Below are 22,658 nucleotides of genomic sequence, written 5' to 3' on the forward strand. Positions count from 1 at the left end.
TCTGTTTTTAATCTTTAGTTTACAGTAACATGTGCTCTGTCTTCTCTATATAAGATTCAGTGTAGCTATCATGGTTAACTTATGCACTGCAGAATAAAAACAGGGCACATCTGTTTTGGAGTTCATGTTCACTATGAAGTGAAATAAAGATGGTATTATTCCAAGGTTTTATTGGATTGCGTTTACATAGTCACGGAAATAGTACAAAGTTTGGCCAAACGTAATTGGGACATTTTGGATGCATTTTGTGGAAAAGCAGAGGGAAAAAAATGCATCAAATTCAAAAAGACCAGAGCTAATTGTGACAAACAGTTAAGTTAAAATATTCACCGTTTGCTGAAAGATGGTGTTAATGTTGACGCAAAAGTTTAAGGAGATTTTAGTGTTGAATAAAAAAAAGCAAATTAACGATTATATATATTACTTTGTGTTTACTTCCAAACTAATGGCACTTCTTTTCTCCAAGGCAGTTGGCCACATTTAACAGAAGCCTTTTATTCCTGGATTTAGAGGATAATCCTGCCATATTTATGTTTATTAATGTCTTTCAAAGGTGGGCCAGAAAGTGTCAGATTCTGGAAGACTAAATCTGCTCTTGACAGGCAAGTAGGTTAAATATTTAGTCTGCTGAAAGCAGGTGATAATTCAGATGCAGGAGAAAAAAAAAACAAGAGAAACACAACCTGCTGCATTGCTGACTGTAGGGAAAGAGGGCAGGAATTTCAAAGAGCACATGTTGCATCCTTACTTCCAGTGCAGCCAGCCTGATGTTTAGTTTGTCTATTCTGGATTATAGCTTTGGGATTTATTTGCATTCCTCCCTGCTTCAGTTACATGATCTGACGTGTACACTTGCAGATGCTGTTAAAAGCATATTTTTAAAAGCTTCTGCCAAAAATATTTTAAGTCAAGTCATTGTCTTTTATTCTCAAGCAAACTGGTAAAAGGAGAAAAGAAAATTTTGCTTTTTTTTGTTTGTGTTTTTTTTTTTAATGATTTGCTGCTTTGCATTTAAAGTCTAGTTCTTCTATTATTTAAAAAATTGATCTGTGACTATCGGAAACATAAAAATGTAAAAAAAAAAAAATGTTCAGTTATTCTACTTATTTACTAACTCAGAGTATTCCATGCTTACAAAGGTTGAAAAATATAACGAAGTCAAAATTAAATGAGTGAAGTGAGGCAAAGATTCTGCTACAGGCCGTACAACAGAGATTCACTTCCTAAGCAGTTCATGTATCGATAAAAACCAGCAAGTTCAAAGTGAAGGCATTCCAGTGCCTTGAGACGGCAAACCCAGGCTTAGTTTCACCTTTTGTTTGACTGTATTTGGATGATTTATCCTGTTAACTGCCCTCAGAGACTCTTCGGAGCACAGCATGTCTGTGAAAAGTCCATTTTTCAACTCAGAATAAATCGTGGAAAATGCTAGTTAAAGCATTCTTGTATTCGATTGGAACTGAAATCTCGTTTCTCAGCTTTATGTATCACTTTGTTTATTTTTCAGCTACCTTGTAAATTTACTGTTAAGGCTTTATGCAGCAGGAAGCGGTGCAATAAAATATTTGATAAAAGTTTGATCATTTTTTATAGATTTACCGCAAGTTGTTTGTTTGTTTATGTCCTTTAGGATCATGGTGATCATTCAGAGGCTACATAGTTAATTTTTCCCATAAATCCTGAATATTCACACAGGGATTAGTGAGATACTTTTCTAGTATGAGGGTTGGTGGAGTAAGAAAGAACAATTTAAATGTTTTATGCTTTAGTAAATGTCTTTAATTATTGCCAAATGAGAATTTACCAGTGTGGTACCTTGCAACATCATTCATACGCCTTCTGTAGCTAGTTATTATGGAACAATATCCCAAGCTGTTACCATCACGCATTGCCCTGTTCCATCCAGCGTAATAAAATATAATTTGTGCACTGTCCAACAGTGTAGAAATGCCCAGCTTCATTCTGTGCAAGCACTTTTTCTGAGAATGAAATTAAAGTTTCTATAAGTACAGAGATGGTCAAGATTTAAACCAAAAGAAAGCTCTTACTAGCAGCAAAAAATAGTTTTTTAACCCTCCCGTGGTCTTAGTGCGATGCTCAAGAGGAGTGTCAAAAATGTCGTGGTCGGAGGGCGTGGAAGTGGAGGGGTCGTCCTGTCAGACCATAAATTTTGGAAGCTATGCAAAAAAAAACTTGTAAAATCACACGCAGCCTCAGTGCGACCCAACCGGACCGCGCACAGAGTAAAAATCTTGTGGGGTTTAAAGACCGTGGGAGGGTTAAAGTAGTGACGCCCTCAAGAGGACTTGATAAAAATGCATGCCACACTTTTCAGCTTTTTTTTTTTTTTTTGTAAAAATCCTGGTCTTTTAAGTCTTGTTCAAAGTTTGACGCGACTTTGCATTATTCTATTCCCCCCAAAATACATCCATGTTTGTGGTTATAATGCAACAAAAAGTTAAAAAAGTTCAAGCGATGTGACTATTGTCACAAAGCTGCTTTTCCGGTGTTTCCCTCTTCCAAAGATCCACATTAGCTTTTAGATCGTATGACGTGTTCGGCATGAAAGAAGCTACATAATTAATACCGACAAAGTGTAACTTCTCTAAACTCGGTGGGAAAGATTTGCTTTTTAAGCTTCATTTATTTTGTAGATGTCTTTAACTAGACTTGACTCAGCTTTCCGTTGCTTTATTTTTCAAGTTATGTCGAACTGAGATTTCTAGGAGTTGCAGCTCAGTGTAAACATAGATCATTAATTTGTTTCTTGTCTAAGACAAATGATGGCAAATATTACATAAGTGAAGTTTATTAGGATCTGCTAATGCAAACTTCTCCACGGCCCCTTTGCTTTATTCTTCACGACTCTATAAAAACGAACTCTAGAGGAGCCCCATCTGATTTACCTTGGTCTGGGTGTGTGTATGACGGTGTAATTGTGTCTGTGCATGTGCGTGCACGTGTGTGTGTGTGTGTGTGTGTGTGTGTGTATTCCTAGGACCATGTGTGAGACCGAGGTACTCTCCAGAGTGTTTGCACACAAACACACACTGGCAGCCCGGTTGCCGCAGAGCGTGTACTTGAGAAAGGACACCTGAGTTTGTAAATCAGTCTTGTTCTCTTTTTTCCTGCACAGTTTGCTATTTGCTCCAGTTTTAAAGTCATTTTTCTTTATCTCTGCGTTTAATCACTTTCGAACCAATTCTCTCTTTTTTCACCTTCTGTGTTTTTTTTTTTTCATCTTTTCTTCTTTGGTTTGGCTGTGTATTGTGTATTTCTCTTTCTGTTCAACCTTAACCTGTGGTGCCTGTGTTCATTAGACCCACATGCACTCAAATTTAACCACCAAGGTTTTATTTGATCCATCGAAGATGATTCATGGTGTCATTTTCAGATAGACCAGAAATCTCCCTTTGATACGCAACATATGTTTCCTCAATCAGCACTTAATGCAGTCTCTGGTAATTGTTTTCTTCCAAGGCGCCTGCCAACTTGTATCTCACTATTTGTGCCTTACCTTCTGTTGTTTTTCCTCAGATGTCTATGGGTGGAAAAACAACTACTTTTTTTTCATAAGATTAGTGATTTAGCCCTAATTAAGCCGCCCCGCATACATTGACAAGTGCGCAGCAGATATTCAACGCTGTAACAATTCCCCCATGTTTTCTTCCCAACGCCCCATGTTGAAAATGTGTCTGGTGAGTTAATTCTCACTCCCCTTCATTAGATCAAGGAATGTGTGAGATGTGTTGTAGTGTTTATCCACCCATTAGAGTCCATTAGAAAGTAGGGATGCACTCCCCAAGCTCTTTAAGAAAGCTGTATGGACAACGACACTGTTTGATGTTTTGGCAGAGTGTGTTGCATGAAAGCGTATTGCAGCTCAGCTGCTAGAGAGCAGATTTCTAAGCTTCAGTTCACGTTTTTATTTATTTGAAGCTAATGAGTGCGTCAATTAGCGTTCCTTTATCCTGCAGGTGTGGTGTAATGTATGTGACGGACATGCAGAACAGCGGTTCTAAGGATTTACCAAGGAGAGTCCTTTTTGAACTCCTTTTTTAAAACGACCTACGAGTATTCATTCCGATAACACTAGGTGTTTTTAGACGGAAATATGCCGTTTTTCTTTTCTTCCCTTTTCCTCTCGTTTTAATCCAAGCACTAAAGGTGTTATGAAAAACACAAACAAACAATCGCTTCACAGTCTACTTTGTTAAACCCCACAAACTGAGGATCCATATCATGAACAAAGTGGTTCTGAAAGAGGTTGTCCTTGTTCCCGTTTCTTTCATCTTGAAGATCATCCTTGAATGTGTTTACCCGATCTTGTTCTTCATACAGCAGCTTGAATAAGAGCTTACCCTATGCAGAATCCTTTCATATGTTGGAAGATAGAAATCGTACATCAGAGCAAGATTTCTAGTCTGGCGTTGAGAAAAAATTTGCCTACTACCTACATTTCGTTGCGTTATCTTTGTTGCGTTGAAGTATTTTCTAATATTTCATCTGTCTTAATACATATATATATATATATATATATATATATATATATTGCCCTGCAATGGACTGACAGCCTGTCAGTCAGGGTGTACCCCGCCTCTCACCCATTGACAGCTGGAGATGGGCAGCAGCACCTTTCCCAACCGACTGAAGTCGCTGAATTACCTCCCTGGTATGTCACAAAGTTTTCCAAAGACCTGCTCATTAACCATTCATTTGGTTTAGACTCCTGTCCTACTGGAAATATGCTAGACTTTGTGCCAACAACAACAAACCAGCTCTTTTGTTCGTTTCACAAGGACTGTGTAGTTTTTAAACGCACCTCTGGCACACTATACTCCCACAGCACACACCCCACAAAAGACCTTGGGGGGACCTAATTGTAAGAGTTGTCTATACATGTGGATGGAAAATCAAGCTCTTATGATCCCCACAGCAACTTCTCAGCAAGATTTGGTCCCCTCTTCCAAAGCCAGGATGAGAGCCACATCACTCCCTCTAAACATACTAACCTAGTTATACTATCTTATGTTTATATCTTTTTTAGGAAAAAATGGAAAAAGTCAGACGGTTTCTTTAACCCTACCTGACCCTAACCCTTCTTTAACAAACAAACAAAAACTACACACAGTGTTATGCAATCAGATTTGGTAAACATGTTGCTGTGGTGATCTTAGAGAAACTATTAGCTTGCATTTCTAATGGTCTTTAGCTGGTCACCTGAACATGTCATTTTCTAGATCCAACTGTTACACTTTAACCCCAAAATGTAATTTATACCAAAATCTCTACCAGTATCAGTGGCACTTTTACCAAATTTTGGAAAGTATGGATCCGAAGCATCAGCATAACACTAGAAATGGAACTTCTATAGATAATTTGGCCTGTTAAACATATAATAGTAGCATTTTCTTCTGCCTGAAATGAAAGTATGATTACCTTGTTATATTTGTGGTCACTGGTTTCCGAGCAGCTCCCCTCTGTTTGCAGGTTAACAATAGCACACATGCAGCTGGCAGTCTAAGCACTTCATGCTTTCGGTTAGCTGTGTGCTGGCTAATCACATTTCTGCTGACAAGTTCAACATGGTTTTTCTTTTTACATTAATTTGTAAGCAGGGGTGCATGGAAACACAATGAAAGCACATAGGCATCATGCTGCCCCCATGCACACCAGGAGCCTATATACATTACACAGACACATGCTCATGCATATGCACAGAGCACAGAGGGAAAAAAACACACACACACACACACACAAACAGAGAAGCATTGTGTTAGAAAATGTCAAATCCGCTCACTTTCCCTCGAGGTTCAGTGTCAGATGAGATTTTGTTTCTTTGCTGAACACTGCACAGTTGGTCCCGGCGTGATTTCGGCTGCAAGTGTGTGAGATTGAGAGCTACAGAGAAGAGGGGCAGTGATGAGATATGTTGCATAAGGGGGTGCAGTGGAGTGTGAAAGAGAACAGGTGGCTCCTTTTTCTGCCATCTAGCTTTATGTGCCATCTTCCCTATTGTGTCTCTGTGTGTGTGCGTGTACGTGTGTGATAAACAGTGAGATTGCCTTGTGAGTTAGGACTTAAGCGTACCTTAATAACATATCTCCATAAATGCGCTGCCTTGTTCTGCTTCTCTTTGAAGGCGTACGTTTGCTCGTTGCAGAGTTATGGTCGGTTCGGAAACAATTAGATGAGACAACAGAGGTCCAACGAGATGATTCTCCAAATGTCATCCAATTAACAACCTATCGTGAACACGGGACACAACTCTCTCATGCTGCCTGTCTCTTCATTTTGCTCTGTCTGACTGTGTTTTGTTCTCAAATAATCCCTACTCTCTTGAGACAGACATGTTCGGTGACTAACATTTGAAAAATGGCAGGTTGTGTCACACACTCGCTGCCAAAAAGAGCAGAGTGAGTTGTTCTCAGTGAAGTCTCTCTGATATCTGTCTGTTTTTCTGTGTTCCTCTCTCAGATCAGCCTTCCAGGCCGGTGGTCAGGACTCGGCAGCAGCAGCATCAGCCTGGCTCCAAGGGAGCGAAGGGTGGTGCGGGGAGCGTCAGCGGCACAAGGAGGGGACCACTATAACCAACACCACCCTTACCACTGTCGGCCCACTGCTGCCGCAGAGCGCCACGCTGCCAGGGAGGAGCGCCACCACCAGGGCGCTGGGAACACTGCAGGTCATCTGGCTTCAGGCTCCTCAGACCCGTCCTCCGTCCAGACCTCACCCACCACACCAGCCCAGACCAGTACATATCAGCCCCCAGGTTCCACCTCGGCTTCACCTCCTTTCTCCCGGCAGCCCGAGAGGGCGTCCTCCTCCTCTGAGTCCTTAACTCCAGGAGGAGGAGGAGGAGGAGAAGGAGGAAGTGGAGCGAGTCTGTCCGGCGGGGTGAAGAGAGGAGGCGGGGATCACCATCCGCCAAGCCTAATCCCCCGTGCAGTCGGGGCCAGCGCTTCTTCCAGTCTCCACAGCCTCGCAAGCAGAGGGAGCTCCACACAAAACATCTCGTCATCAGACCGGGCCTCGCCAACACCTCCCACACCTTCGTCAGCTTCCTCCTCTTCCTCCTCCTCTGCGTTCACCGGCCGTTTAGGACAACCACCTCGCGGCCCTCTGTCTCTGCATAGCTATAGCCGGAAAAACGTCTTCCTCCAGCATTCCCTGCACACGGCCGAACTGCAAGCCCTCACACAGAGAGACAGTTGAGGATGCCAAAAAAAAAAAAAACAGCCATAAGCAGCCATATCATCAGCTCAAGTTATCATAAGGGTTAATATTTAGGAGAAAACACTGCTGCTGCTTCGCGCCAAACTCACCCTTAAAAATAAAAAAATAAATAAAAATCCCCCACCCGTCCCATTGCGCTTACAATCACTGTGCAATCCAGACCAGCTCTTGATTCACTTGTTTAGAAATTAGCTTGATTTTTACACATGCGCACACACGCATCAGGCGGTGAGATTGAAAAAAGGCACTCACCCGTCTATCATCGCTCCCACGTCGTGTCATGCTGACAGTTCAGATGAGCTTACGCCCACAGACACACAAACTCCACACAAACACAGTCACCCACACTCAAACTCACACTTTGACACAAAGACATCGCCTGTGATATCTCTGCTTGGCCATCTGCACCAACAGCACGGCGGCAAAGCTGAATGAAAAGACGAGGCGTCTGCATTGTTAAAGCTCGGTTCTTTATTTGACCGCCTGTAACAGTGAGCCCCATTGGCCGCTCAAGAACTTTGGGAACCCGACTGTGATTTTTGCTCGTGACCGTGTTTTTCTCAAGCTGCCAAATCCCTCGTTGAATCAAATCCTCATTCCTCATTGGTCCAGGTTAAGAGACTGCAGTCCTTGTGATACAGCATGCTTTTTTTTTTAAACATTTTTAAAAGAAGGGAAAAAAAACACAGCCGAGCATTTAATACAGCAGCCACTTAACTCTCATTACAGTATGAACTTTCATGTCAGTGTTTTTAAAACCAGTCAAAACTTCCATGACATTAATTAACCTGTTTGTATAGTCTTTGTTTTTTTGTTTTTTTTGAGAGAGAGAGAGAAGAATTTTTTGTTCGAGAAAATGACTTGTGTTCTTTCCTCAACATTTTATAATTGCAGGAATACAAAGTTAAGATGCAACATACGTTATACTGGATGGAATAATGAGTCTCACAAAAATAGTAAAGCTAAAATAAAATTACATTTTAAATTTAAACGAACCACAACCTGTATAAGCTATTGTTGCACTCCAGTTTGAGTAAAACAGATTATTACCTCTGACAGATTTTTCACAGAAATTCCTCAGTGCTTGTGATAAAAACCTGAGCCGGTCATTGGCAGCAGATGTCTATGGGCGCTTCGTTGAATAACGGCAAACAGAATTGTACTGAATAAACACACTTGGATGTTTTTTTTTCCTCTTAAATTTATTCTTAATAATACCTCTCTTAACCTGCTGCAGACAGATACCACATCACAGTTAGTTTGTAGAAAAGTAAACATCGCAGTAGAAGGGTACCTCCTACAGACGACATGAGGCCGAGAACAAAATGATGCAGCTTTTGCTGCGACGGTGGTAACAGTTTGACTTAACCATGCGGAGCCCTTTAATGCCCTCATTTGGGTTGAGAATCGGCCTTTAATTTAAGAGGAACCTGACAACTCAGCATTCCTGCCATGTTCAAAGACAAAGCGCCTCTGCCTTTGCCATCAGTAGATCATAACAATGTGAATTCCTGACATAAGTTGAGCTAAAACCCAGGTCCGTGGCCAGATTGTGAATATTTAATGGCAGTCGTTTTAAATTTTGATCAACTGATGAACAGCCTGTTTTTAATAATTAGTTTACTCTGTTCCCCCCCCCCCTCTTTTGCTCTTCTTTTTGAACTTAGAGCCTTGTAAAGATCAGCACAAAATGTGAATAACTCAGATTCCGATCCAGAATGTTCTGCATTGTATTTCACTGATAAAAAAAAAAATAATTTCAGTGTGAGCATTTTTAGAATCAGCAAAAACAGGGAGTGCCTCTGAGTAAATGTCACCTATTTGGGAATTTCTTTCCTTTTCTACAAACTTACTGTGAGGTGGCGTCTTTCTACAACAGCTGAGGGAACCATCACTGATAACATCACAGAATATTACTTCATAAATCCGAACCCTCCCCTTATAGCTGCAAGAAAAATGTTTTTTTTAACTACTTGCGTAAGGGAGTCACTTAATTGGGTTCTGCATAAAGAAGGAACTAAACGGGGAAAAAGTTGCATCTTTACTCAAAGACTTTACAAAGCTTTTACTCAGTTCTTCCTGTTTCAGTTTAATGGTGATATCTCATCGTAACAAGACTACAATCTACGTTTCTTTTGTCTATAAGGTCGTTTAAGTGACATGAACATTACTGCCAACATTTGCTGACTCATATCTTTTGGGACAAGGTGCGTTTCAGAACGACTTACTTTTTGTTTTGTTAACTGAACTATATAACGATCCCCTTGTTTTACTACAAACTGATGTATGTTTTCTGTGAACTGACCAAATCCTGGAACTGGTCTTTCCCCCCTTGGCTTTGAGGTAAATGGATTCTACAGAGTCAAGCAGGAGGTGGGAATTTGCGCTTGTTCTTGGTGCGAGCGAGTAGTTCACCGCCGCTGGCATCTACAGACTGGTGAGATGTTGGAGCGCTTGTTGACCTTGTCTGTCTCTAAATAGCACCTGGCTTGGGGGGGACCTGTGTAAATGATGTGTGTGTGCTGTAATGCACACATCACGAGGGAAAAAAGGTCCTGGTAGTGGCGAAGAAGCGCCTGAAGCCCAGCGGCTCTGATCCTGGTGTTGGAGGCTGCAGTTCTGCTTGTGGTCTGTTTCTCCAAGACAACTCTCTGGTATCTTTTGATTGAAATGCCATTGTTCCCTCCGGTTCCTCTCTCCTGTCACTTTTTTTTTGCGTGCATTTTGTTTCTGCTGGACTCCAGCGTCTCGCCAGCAGTCTCCTTCCTTTCGTCACCTCTCTTTCTATTGGATCTTCTTCTATCATCATCTCCTTTTCTCTTCTCTCTTCCCTGCTAAGTCCACTGATACAAACCTCATATTGTTGTATAATGCGGCATTCTCTGGGTGCTGGTACACACACAGCCGTGTTGATTTTAACACCGTTTTTCTAAGCGAGAGCGAAATAAAGACAAACGCAAGTGAAACATGAGCCAAACATTAGATGCTTCATTAGTTTGCAGGCAATCCTTCTGTGTCACTGGCTGACCTCTTTAGTAATGCTTTTTTTTTTTTACATCCCTCACTCCTGCATGTTATAAAGCTGTTGACACCATGTGAAATATTGTCAGAGTATTTAGCTGCCCACACAGGTTTTATTTTTGCTCTTCGTTTGAATTGGCTGTACTCGATGCAGCGGCACCGAAGAACACAGCGCAGAGGGAGGCAGCTGGTTGTTGCACAAAAGAAAGAGGTCACATCTGACATTCAAGTTCAAATCTGGCCTTGAGGTCTTTTACAAAGTCATATTTTTTTTAATTTGTTTCTAAATTGAAATCATGAACTGATGGTGAGCTCTTACTGCTGGGAGTGGACAAACATTATGAACCTCAGTACATTATTTATTTTTTATCAGGATGTTGTACGTTTAAGACACTACATGTCTCTGGAGATTTTTTTGTTGTCTTTTTTTTGTGTTTTTTTTTTTTTTGTTCATGCTTTTGCCTTATTTAAATGAATTGCCATAGGGACAGTTTTCTGAAAGTGTGTTGGGACTTACAGGTAAGGTAGCAGGCATGACTATAGTAAAGATTAAAAAGAAAATGATGATAATCATGTAAATGTTTTATGCTGTTATAAACTTTTAGTTTTCACTGTAATTATTTCTTTTCTTTCAATTCTTGTAATAATTAGATTGAAATGTATATTTGTGCATAAATTATTGACATGTTGATATTACTTTGATTTTTGTGTTTAAAAGAATATATTATGATTCTTTAGTCTGTGTCTGTTAGTTGGGATTAAGGAAATTAAAACATGAAAGCAAATATATTTTTCACACTTTTAAGTTTCAAATGCAGTCAAAGGTCTGACAGATAACCAAAGGCGTTTCAGGCCTTAGTGGTGATTAAACAGAAAACAAAGAAACTCCATGTTGTTGTTGTTGTTGTTGTTTACATCATCTTTACTTAAGATTTATTTTAAATAGATAACTTTGCTGCTGTATTCCATCTAAAATACAGGCAGGTATCTATTAAAGCTGCTTTTTTAAGGATTTTTAAGGTTTTTTAAGGTTCTACGGTGGTGTTAAAAGGAACAACAAACCAATTTATTAGTCAAATGCAACATGTGTAACCACAAAATACTTGGCTTTTGAATAAAGATATTTATTATTAAGGAATAAACAAAATCCAGACCTCAATAACTTGCCTCGAGTCTTTTAGAGAAGAAATTATGGCCCACTCATCTTTGCAGAACTGTAAGTATTCTTTACTATTCCTGGATTTTCAATTGGTACCAGATGATTGACTGGGCCAGCCAGATGAAAAAGATATCAGCTTTATCTTTTTTTTATTATTATTATTTCAAACCAATAAATACTGGCTTTGTTTGTGGGATCATGGTCTTCTTCAAGGAATCTGCCCTTATTTTGTCTTTATATACTTAAAAAAAATCCTTGTATGTTTTTCCATTTACTGCTCCACTTTGTTGCATACAGTTTATCTCTACCACAAGGTAAAAAGAATTTCCCTACACCATGATCTCCCCGCATCCAAGGTCCACTTTTAGTGAGTTTTAGTTCTTTGATGATGCGGCATACCATTTGTCTGCCAAACATCCAAAGAGACCTCACCTGAGCAGACTCAAATCCTAACCCTGCATCAAACAGTCATAGCTTTTCAGGTTATTGTGTAGAGTCTGTCACCTGTTCTTTCTATAAACAAACTGCACCAAATAATCCCAGGTCTTACTGACTGTCGGTGGTTATTTTTGACTTCAATGTCAGAAATCTTGGTAGGACGATCTGGTATATGATAACAGCCCCAATGGTGCTCGTTGCAAAATCCAAACGGAATCTGTCTCTAACAAATCCCATCAATATGTTTGCAAACAACTTGGAAGGGCTCTTTGCTTTTACCTAGTTTGTTCAACACTTGGTTCACTGGAAACCTTTTATAGACCATCACTTTGAACTAAACAATCTGATATTAAATTGCACTTATAGGGAGCTACATTACATTGTACAGTAAATACCGACATATCTCAGTGTTTTTCTTTGCTCTCTCCCTGTTTGCACCTTCTTCACGTGTTCGCCTGATTTCTCTGTCATTCCTCTTTATCACACATAACGTAATGATTTTCTTGTATGGCGCTGGTCAGTTGGGTTGCTACCAACATCCCGTGTGTAATTTCATTTCACAGCTTTGCTAGAAATGTTTTTACTGAAGAAAACATTGTGTTCAATACTTCTTTTCCCCCAACTGTAGACGAAATAAATGAATAGATTCATACTGTGAGCCTCTGACCAGTTAGACTGTCGATAGCTTTGACGAACAGCAATACGTCCATGTGGATGAAGTTGTTTCTAACATTATGTGGTCATCTGAAACTGTTTTTAAACTGTACCTCTTCAATAAGAAATTATTTTAATGGATTCATCTGTGGCAAACGTACTTTGCTTTGTATGTTTAGCAAAAGTATTTCAGCTCAGTTTTTGTCCAACTCACTTTATATCCACGGGCGTTTGTTCAAAATTTTTGTGTCCTTATTGATAATATTTCATACAAATAAAATTAATAAAAGCCAAAAAAAAGTAACTTTTTGTATCTTACTTTTTATTGCAACATCAGCTGTATGTGCAGAATGACTTAGCTGTCCTGAATCAATAGGAAGTGGTTGCACACTACATTCCTACTAAAAGGAGCACTTCAATAAAGCAGCAAGTCTAAGGGACCTGCTTGAAAGTCTCAGACGTAGACGTTACTGTACAAATGTCTAAAGGACAGAATGAAGAAAGACTCAAAGCAATGAAAATGAAATCTCAATGGCCATCGCTCTAACAGGCAGCCTTTAGAGGAACTTTTTTTTTTTTTTTACTTGTAAGATATGAGAGGACTTAAAGAAAGATCTCACATGACAGTGGGTGCATACATAAGTTATTTCTTCCACATTTAAAATAATCTACTAAACTATTTAAATATATTTCCATTTGGCAGTGACCGTAAAGTATGGAAGTATTTAGAAAATCAATTACATTAGCATGAGTTTGTGGGCGCACATGTGTGTGTGTGTTTGCTTGTGTGTGGGATGTAGACTCTGTTTACCCCTCAGGGAGGACCTGTGCATGCTTCTCATTTCTGGACTCACTCAATTAGTGTTGGTGATGTTCTGACTGGCTGAGTAGCTCACACACAAACGCACACACACACACACACATTTGCGTGGCTATCTTTATGGGGACTTTCTATTGACTTCCATTCATTTCTACAGCCTAAACCTAACCTTTACCCTTTTCCTAACCCTACCTAACCCTAACCAAAACTCAATTCACACCTTAGTTCTAACTCTGACCCCTGACCCAAAAACAGGGTTTCCCCTTGTGGGGACCAGACTTCGATCCCCACAAGGAGCAAATGGTCCCCACAACGTAGTATGTCAGGAAAATCGTCCCCACAAGGTATTACAAACAAACAAACGCGCATACACACACACACACACACACACACACACACAGGATTTAGAATACAGCAGGTCTGCTTCTAAGTTGCTGTAATTGATATGACAGAAGGTCAGCACATCAGCAAACACACCTCTGATTAACAGAGCTTTAAAAACACAAAAAGATCACCTGGTCGGGATAAATGTTTGTTTAGCTGATTGTAAATCCTTTGCCTGACGGAAGATTTGCATTTCTGGTATCGTGCTGTTTGTAATTCTATTAAAAGTAACTCACCGGTTTATTTGCTGGCAGAAAATGAATCATTAAGCAACACAATGAAAACATATGAATCTAAGGACAGATTTTTATTTATTTTTTTTCTGGAAAAAAGGGATAATTCTTCATGACTAACATATTAAAAGAAGCTGCTAAATGCTTCAATGGCTGGTGAATATAAAGATGAGCCAAAGATGCTTCAGTGTTTCTTTATCTGTCTTTGCATAAGAACACAGAGGAAATAAAATGCACACCAAGATGAGCTGGACAAAAGCAGCCAGCATTCTGGTGGGACTTAATCAGAGACTGCCGACTGAATGCAAATGACACAGGCTGACCTGTAATCTGAATGAATAAGTTGCTGATGGTAATGTTTCTCTCAAGTACACAACGTACTTAACCAGATGGCAGTTATCTTTCAAAAAGTATTTTTCTAATGTATTTATAATGTGTTGTCTCGGGGGGCTGATTTTTGTGTTGGTTTTGTTTTTTGACTCATTTTTGTATCATTTTATGTTCTGTTGTCTGTCCTGATAGGACTACTGTTTATGGTTTGTGTGTTCCTTCATAATGTTCATTTATTTAGCTGTTTCATTACTTTTTGTTTCTGTCTCTTAGCCTTCTGCTCCCTTCATAGCTAATCTCCATCAGTCAACCAGTACAGCAGTAAAAGTGTCTATTTTAAAAGTTGAAACACTTTAATATGCATACTCACTGAAAATCTACCGCAGAAGCTAATATCTACAGCCAAACTTATTCAGACCATTGGGGACACAGCCAATCAATGCCAAGGAAAGTAGATAGTGCTTCTGGATTGGCTACTTTACCAGTATAGTCAAAAGCATGTGAAGTAGCGTTGCACCTTGGTATTTCAGCTTTCTAAGCTGCATTTCCAGCAGAAAATGTTGTAATTTGAAGGTATGTTCCACAGCAAAAATATGCAAATAGGTGAATCTGCAAATACTGAACCTCAAATAGGTGGTGACTCACCCCTAATTTCTTCAATTTCTTGTCAGATCTTTCTCATATTTACTGTATGTTGCAATTGGTATTTACTGCTGCCTCCAGCTGACCTCCTCATATATATCAGTTTTGTTTAAAAATATTTTTAAGCAACATATTTGCTCCTTATCCTGCCTGACACATGACATATCTGCAGTTCAACAAGAAGTTTGTTTCTGATTGGAAACGACACTGACATCTTTCAAAAGACAAGAACATACGAGAGTTGTTATTTTGGACAAAAATAATAATCAAGAGAAGTTTTATTGGCATTAAAACAAGCAAACCATTCTTATATTTTCATTTGTTTGCTTTTCTCCATTGGCACTTTTAATCATTTGTCTTGGACATTGGGAGATTCCTTGACATTTTCCTAGTCTTTACCTCTTTCACAGATTTTCATGTCAGATTTAGGTTTTCTCTCACTGAGGTGTCATCTGACATCTAGGTGAGATGAAAAATTTATTTATTTTAACTGTCATTTTCTCAATGTTTGCTTATGGATGTAGCTGGCAACCGTTTAAAGTGTGTGTTTGTTGGAAGGTTTTGGCTGTACCCCCTCAGGGTGGCTGACTGTTTGTGCCGTGTTGCACCGTTTTCTCAACCATCTTGATCAGATGAAAATGCGTAGGTGTTTAATTAATATGCCAGCGATGACTCGGTTACAAAATTTCATTCTGGCAACATGCCTAAAACCAAAAACATACAAAACTCATTAACATCTGTTTTTCCTTAAAAGAAGGGGAAAAAATGTATCAAGCGTTGTCTGTTTTCAAAAATACTCCCCACCATCTCTCTCTGTATACGGATTTAAAAGATATCTGGTTGTTATATTTCCCTCCTAATAAAACTTCTCTAAGGGGAGGGATGAGAAAACAGTATTGCTTAACCTGAAATGTTCAATATTAGTTTTATACCCCAACTCTCGTCTCATGTTCAGTCTTTAAACTCTGTAATGTACACATTTTGTGACTTTTACATGTTATTTCATCCTCTCCCCTTAAGCTTACATTTCCAAGCAGGCCAGTATCGGTGAGGATGTACTGGATCCATTTGCCATCTGTCACTTGCTCTCTCCTCTGCCTTCCCTCCCTGCGTTTCTCACTGTCATTGTCTCTCTTTGCCTGTCTGAGTAAATCACTCTTGTTGTCTCTTCTAACTGTCCAAGGCAAACTTTATTATTGCATTGGACGGCCAAAAGGCTATTAGATTGCTCACTTTGCAGCAAAGGCAGATACACCAGCACCCAGCGCAGCTTGCAGCCGGTCCCTTCTGGTACACAGCCTTCTTTCTCTTTGGCCTGAAGTTACAGATCTCTCACTCTCTTGCTTGCACACATGCAGACACACTCACAAATGCCCACTTACTGTAAAATCTGACTTTTTTTTTTTTTTGTAGGTTCTAGGCATTTGCCAGTAAATTGGAGTGGGCAAAATAAACACAGTCACCAGAGGGGCTAAACCAGTCTTATTTTTAAAGTCTGTACTGTGTATTTTGGTCATTCAGTTAAAAAATAGAAACATACAATATTCATTTCACACAGAGTGGTATATTTCAGACATTTGCATCTGTTATGATAAGGGCTTACAGCTAATAAGAACACAAAATATAGTTTTCCCAAAATTAGATTAGCACATAAGACCAATAGAAAAAAGAAATACAGAAATGTCGGACTGCTAAGAGGTATGTGATGAAATACTTTACAATGTTCTTGGAGTTGGCAGTAGACAGCGGACTCACACCTCTCCACTGTTCCTGCAGAAGAGAAACTGTGACTTCCAAACAAAATGTAAACATTTCTTTCACCTGAGCCGAAGACTTCGGACCATTGAACAATAGTCCAGTACTTTTTCATCTTGGACCATGATGGACACTTGTGGCATTGTTGTTGATTCAAAAGTGGTTTAAATAAGAGGTGCAGTGTTTATAGCCCATGTCCTTAACATGTCTGTGTGTTGTGGCTCTTGGAGGACAGGTACTAACTGCATATCAATGCCTTTTGAGTCTCCCCAGGTTTTTGAATGAGCTATGTTATGAAATCCTCTCAGAGTTGCAGTTATTCCTTTGGCTTGTGCAACTTTTCTTTTCACTTAATTTTCCATTAATATGCTTGGATTTAGCATATTAATGGAACAACCAGTCTCTGTAGCAATGACCTCTGGTGGCTTACACTCCTTCTGTAGGGCGTCAGTGACAACACGATGCCAACAAACATGAGATTCTGATGACATGTTTAATATTTTAAAGAAAAAAGTAAAGCATGCAAACATCACGGTTCTAGAATGGAACCTACTACACATTAAGACGTACATGTTAAAAATAAAACAGGGTGAACTCACCCATCTTTTATTTATTTATTTTAAACAACAAAACACACCCCATACCAACATTGACTCAGGTAGCAGGTCTCACCAGACCCAAAAAAGTGGGCCAACCAAAGTGCAAACATCCAGCCAACCCATGCACATGCACCACAAACAAATTTGAAACAGCCAGCACCACCCATGCCGCACCAGACCACCGAAGGGAAGAACGCCAACGCAGCAAACCGAAGAGCACCACACAAAAGTCACAGCACACACCGTGAAAGAGGCAGCGCCCACTCCCAGACCCGGAACCACCAACATCCAGGCCAGCCATGCAGCAACTATAGAGCCAACCAAAGTAACAGCCCCCGCAGGCCAACACTACAGAAACAGCGATACCACTGTTCCTCCATGCATTTGAAGGGACACATCTTTTATTTTGTGACTGGAAGCCAGCTTAACACTTTGGGCTTTTACGTTCCTTAAGCTGCATCTAGTGTTTGGTCTTTGGGCGTATCACTGCCATCGTTTGTGCCCCTGAAGAAAATTGCATTGTAAGGAAATTATCAATGCTACTCTCCTCCACTGCCAGCACTTTTAATGTGATTTATTGGTCTACATGAGCTCAACAAGGTTGAACAGAGGTTACTGTAACCCAGAGGCAAATAACATGCACGCTGCAAGATAAAGTTCTTCTGTCCTTAGCCTCAGATATAACAAAGTGTAACTTTTAGTCAAGCACTTTGTTCATTCAAACATTCATTATTTTTGTAAGTTCAGTAAAAACAATAATTATATAAAATATTCCTGATCGCTTAGGAAAATGTAAGCAATTAACAAAAGCAATAAAAAAAAACATAGCTTTGTCGTTAAATTTAGATCTCCTCATTTCAAACAGTTCAGATTATCGGTATTTTGGATTCCTTTTTTTCCTCTGACCACCAATTTTCTTGCAACCTCTGGTGTTTAGTTATAAAGTTTGTTTCTTTGCCTTAGCCATCACAACAAAATGACCATTTTAAAAATGTCTACATTTATGCACGCTCATCGGCTGCAGGGATGTCATGTTAATTTCTTTTGCACCCACAACTTGTATTTGTTATTAGTTAAAGGTACTTGTTGCAGGATCTGACAATTTTATTTTACTTATCTACTCATACAACAACTTTTTACTCACTAAGCATCTTGTATTTAATAATTGCACTGCTTGTGGTTCATCATTTACTCTTATATTGTTTGCTTTCATTTAACCTTTCATTTTCCAGACAGTCTAGCAACTTCTGTCTGTGGAAAGTTTACCGCGAACTTTTGATGACTTTTGCCAGCTGTGACTTTGTTCTGACACATCAACGTTGCAGAAAACATTTTTTTTCCTGTGTTGAATAGCAGAGAGTCGTTGCGTCAGGTACTTTTTGCAGGCTTGCAGAGTTCCCACGTTCACCGCTGCAAAGATACAGAGAGGTCATTTCTTTTGTGGTCAGAGAACGAGGTGATCTGACAGAATTTGTGAACACGTCCCATTCCCTATTGGATCAAAAATAACTAAATAAATACTTGAAACAAACATTTGTGAGTATATGTCTCTGATTGTATTCCATCTTCAGTGGTTCCTAAAACTAATTTTTCTAACATTTTTATGTCCAAGTTTTAAATAGCTGACAATAACACCATTGAATGAAAGATTAGTGATTTTGGTTTTCAGGAAAAGCCTAATTTACCACTAAGTCTCATGTCTTGAGCTATACGTCGCTTGAAAAGCAGTGACCCTTTGCACAATAAACCAAAGACTACATTACGTTTGTAGTGACCAAGAAAGAAGCCTGGAGGTTTAAATATCACTTGTTCAAACAAACAGGACAACAATTTCCAATATGTCCAATAAATGTAGTTTTTGAATGGATAAATCAAATAAATGGCTGACATTAGCAGCTTCTGGAATAGCTCTTCCTCAAGCTCCACTAAAAATGTCATAAAAAGTGGTCAGCTAACTAGTCAGAGATATCACAAAACTCATCACTGTAAAAAAAAAAACCAAAAAAAAAAAAAAAAAACCAAAGCAGTCATTTATTTAAACTTGCTATGGGATATGTGATCAAATATTTGTGTGGAAGCATTTTGAACACTAATATATAATTGGAACAATTTTTTAAAACATTTTTGCTTTAAAAAAAAAGTTCATCTTTTTTTTTCAAACTTAAACACCCAGTTCTTATTTTTAAAATATACTGATGCTATATATTACTTAATTATTCCATCCTAAAAAGGAAGAGTTGAAATAACATCCCAACTTTACATAACATTCACGAGAATGATGAGTGCGTGTAAAGCTTAAACTTCTTCATTCATAGAAGTTGGAGGACATGTTACAAAAATAAAGCTTTGGTTTATCGTGTTGATTTTACAAAAAAAAAAAAAAATCAAATAGCTGAGATGAAAGGCGTGGTCTTTAAACATTCAACAGCACAAACTGAAGCACAAGCAGAAAAGTTTCTATTAAACTTTCACATTAATCTTTTTTTTTTTGCTTGAACTCATAATAATTAAAATTGTGAATATTTTACTTTCTTTCAGGAAAGCAAATATTACTGTCATTAATTAGGAAGCATGCTGAAACTTCTGGTTCCCATTATGTGAAGCAGTTTTCCCATTCCTACTGTAACACTGGGTGAAGGGACACACACACATCTTTGAAGACGCTGCACAGTGTGTAGTTCCCTGCAGTATAATTGGTGCAGCTTATCTACAGCTAACAAAGTCTCTCTAAAAAAGAAAAGTGAAAAATCAACAAATTCTGGTCCACTGCAGGGTGCAGTATCGCCGGCCTTCCTTTGATAGCAACATTTCAAACGTGTGGAATAGGCAGCGTACTAGTGCTTCACCTCCTAAACCAGAGTTTTAGTTACTGACTCTAAAGGTTTAGTGACACGATTCTTGTCAGTCTCTGACTGAGTCTGGTTATTCAGTCTCTCCTGACCTGATTTTGGTAATATTACATCTTCTTTAAAGCCAGCCTGAGGTAGAAAGATTGCTTATTTCACCTTACCAGTTAGATTTCACCAACTTCCTAATTATGCAGCTGATTTTCACCTCAAGGTTTTCATTAAATATCCCTGCTCTCATCAAATATGATTAATCGTGTTGCCATGAGAAGATCTCCAAGTCCCGCTGTAAATTCAAGAGACCCTTTTCCTTCTGGCCTCACGTTGTAAGATAATATAAATTGTAATAGGGTTGTTAGAAAGTTGGTCAAATTAATGAAAACTTTTGTCTTTCCATGTAGATTACAGTCAGATTAGTTTCATCTCTTAAATGTCGTGATCAATAGAAACAAGATTCTCTGTTCTGACAAACTCTTATGTGAATGGCAAGCATCATGTTTGAAGGAAACTACACTACACCCATATTGAAGCACGGCGGTGGCCTCATTATACTATGGTGATCTCTTCACCTCTGACTAATTTCCTATCAGAAAAAAGAAAAAAATACTCATATGAATGAAAGTCATTTCAGATCTAAATCAGGTGTGATTATGTACAAAACAACTGAGCTGAACTGTCTGGTGGAGCCAGGGGGAGCATGACCACCTCTACACCCAACCCTACCAAGTGATTGGTTGCCATGGGGACTTAACTCACCAGCACAGCTCCAGGACAAGCAGTTCCCTTCTGAAACAGTTGGTGGCAGTAGTGAAATATACTTAATCAGCATATGTTTATGAATATAGGCATATATTTTTAAACATAGGCATATATTTACTCGATTAAAAGGAACATTTCTGTCTTTAGTGAATTATTTGGAAAATAGAGATGCTTTGCTCCAAAGTGGCTCAGTGTCCAATTAGTTTTTGGTCATCTTTGAGTGAACAATGCTCCCAGCCTGAACAACCCAATGAACATTTTCTGGTTCCACAATCGTGAACTCTACGTGTCAAATTAAAACGTACTAGCCTGGCCATTGGCTTCAATTCTCATCTCCCTTCATTGCTCTACCCAGGGTTTCTCCCACTCAGCTGGATTTCTGCAGCTGAATGGTCCAATAAACAAACAGAGGAAGAAGAAGTTGTAAACATCGACGTTGATTTTCTGCACTGTTTTAGAATTGTAGTCTGTCTGTAGATTGGCAATGGCAGCAGAGGAAGTGAACAAAACCGTTCAGTGTGTGTCAGCCACACTTTCAAATAATGAGTTAACATTAACATGCATCTCATTTGGTTTGGCTCTTCTCTCTTTGCAGTGGAGGATTTGTTCTTTACAACACAGACAATTTCTGGTAAGCATCGAAAAGCCACATCGCATATGTCGCGGCCAAACATTAGCGATTGGTTAAATTGAAACATTCAACACAGTCTACCCCTCGAGGAAGCAATCTTTTCTCAATAGCCAATGGTTCAGACCCTCTACGAAGCAAAGTGTAATAACTGGTTTATATAAGGCTAAACATCAGCATGAATGGAAGGGGGAAAAGGATATTGACAACAGCATCATAATGCTACGTATGCTTGTATTCTTCTCTCAGTCCCACAATGTCAAACTCACTCTTAATCCTTTTGTTGCAGATTTTTCCTGTTTCCACCATATCATCTTTGAGGACAAAATGTTCAATTGCTCCCTGATATTTGTTTTGCTTACAAACATGTCCTATCAAGAAGACAGTGTACACCTAACCATAAATGGATCCTAATGTTAAGCTGGTGCCGTGCATACATCACTTAGAAGTTCTCTTCGACAACTGCAATGAAAAGATTTGGCATAGTCAAAAACCTGACATGGCTAAGCATGTTTTGCAGCCTCTCTGCCATTTATCAGCTTTCATTTCTAGTTTTGTCGGTTTGCATCATCCTCTTTGTTGCTCATCACATTCGTGGGTCCTGTCAGCCTCTCAGTGTGTTCTTCTACAATCCCCCTCTGATCCAGTGCTTGAAACCAGAGGCGATTCTGATATGACTCGACTTGTTTGCACAGATCCGCAGCTTCACTCTCAGCTTCGCCTCTATCATCTCTCTGGTAGATTTTGGCTAACATATATGCAATACCTGAGCGGCTGACCTAACCATTTACTAAAGTTTACATGAGTGCATTCATCTGCCCTCCTATTGCCCACTCAGAGACTCTCTCTGCTCTGCGATACCAGATTTCTGTGAGTTGAACACAAGTCAAATTTAGCCTGGCCTTTTACTGGAAGCAGATGGTATGGTATTATGTTGAGGATACTGTTATCCACTGATGACTCTTCCAGCCTACCCACTCTACCTTCCTGCTCTTTTCCACCTCCACTGAGCCAAAATGTGAACCATAATGGGACTTCTTTGTCTTATAAAGAGAATCTGGTGCATTGAGGAGCCTAATCCTGCTAGCGGTATATTTTTATTTCTTCCTCCTCATGCTCTCACCATCTTTAGCCACTCAAAGATCATTTGCTCC

The 22,658-nt window shown here is 39.3% G+C and overlaps 1 protein-coding gene across 5 annotated transcripts in view; it reads left to right on the forward strand.

The window, feature by feature from the left end:
• ccser1 (coiled-coil serine-rich protein 1) overlaps positions 1-11,133 on the forward strand; it is a 134,928-nt gene extending 123,795 nt beyond the window's left edge. For 3 of the 5 annotated variants that reach the window (XM_007548104.2, XM_007548107.2, XM_007548105.2), the window contains one exon: positions 6,478-11,133. In XM_007548104.2, the coding sequence (XP_007548166.1) occupies positions 6,478-7,215 (738 nt within the window). In that variant the 3' untranslated portion in view covers positions 7,216-11,133. The remainder of the gene's footprint in view (positions 1-6,477) is intronic. The other 2 variants (XM_016669507.1, XM_016669509.1) reach the window with 2 other exon arrangements.
• The last annotated feature ends 11,525 nt before the right edge of the window (positions 11,134-22,658 follow it).

The sequence above is a fragment of the Poecilia formosa genome, unplaced genomic scaffold (genome assembly GCF_000485575.1).
Source record: "Poecilia formosa unplaced genomic scaffold, Poecilia_formosa-5.1.2 Scaffold25, whole genome shotgun sequence".
Lineage (NCBI taxonomy): Eukaryota > Metazoa > Chordata > Actinopteri > Cyprinodontiformes > Poeciliidae > Poecilia > Poecilia formosa.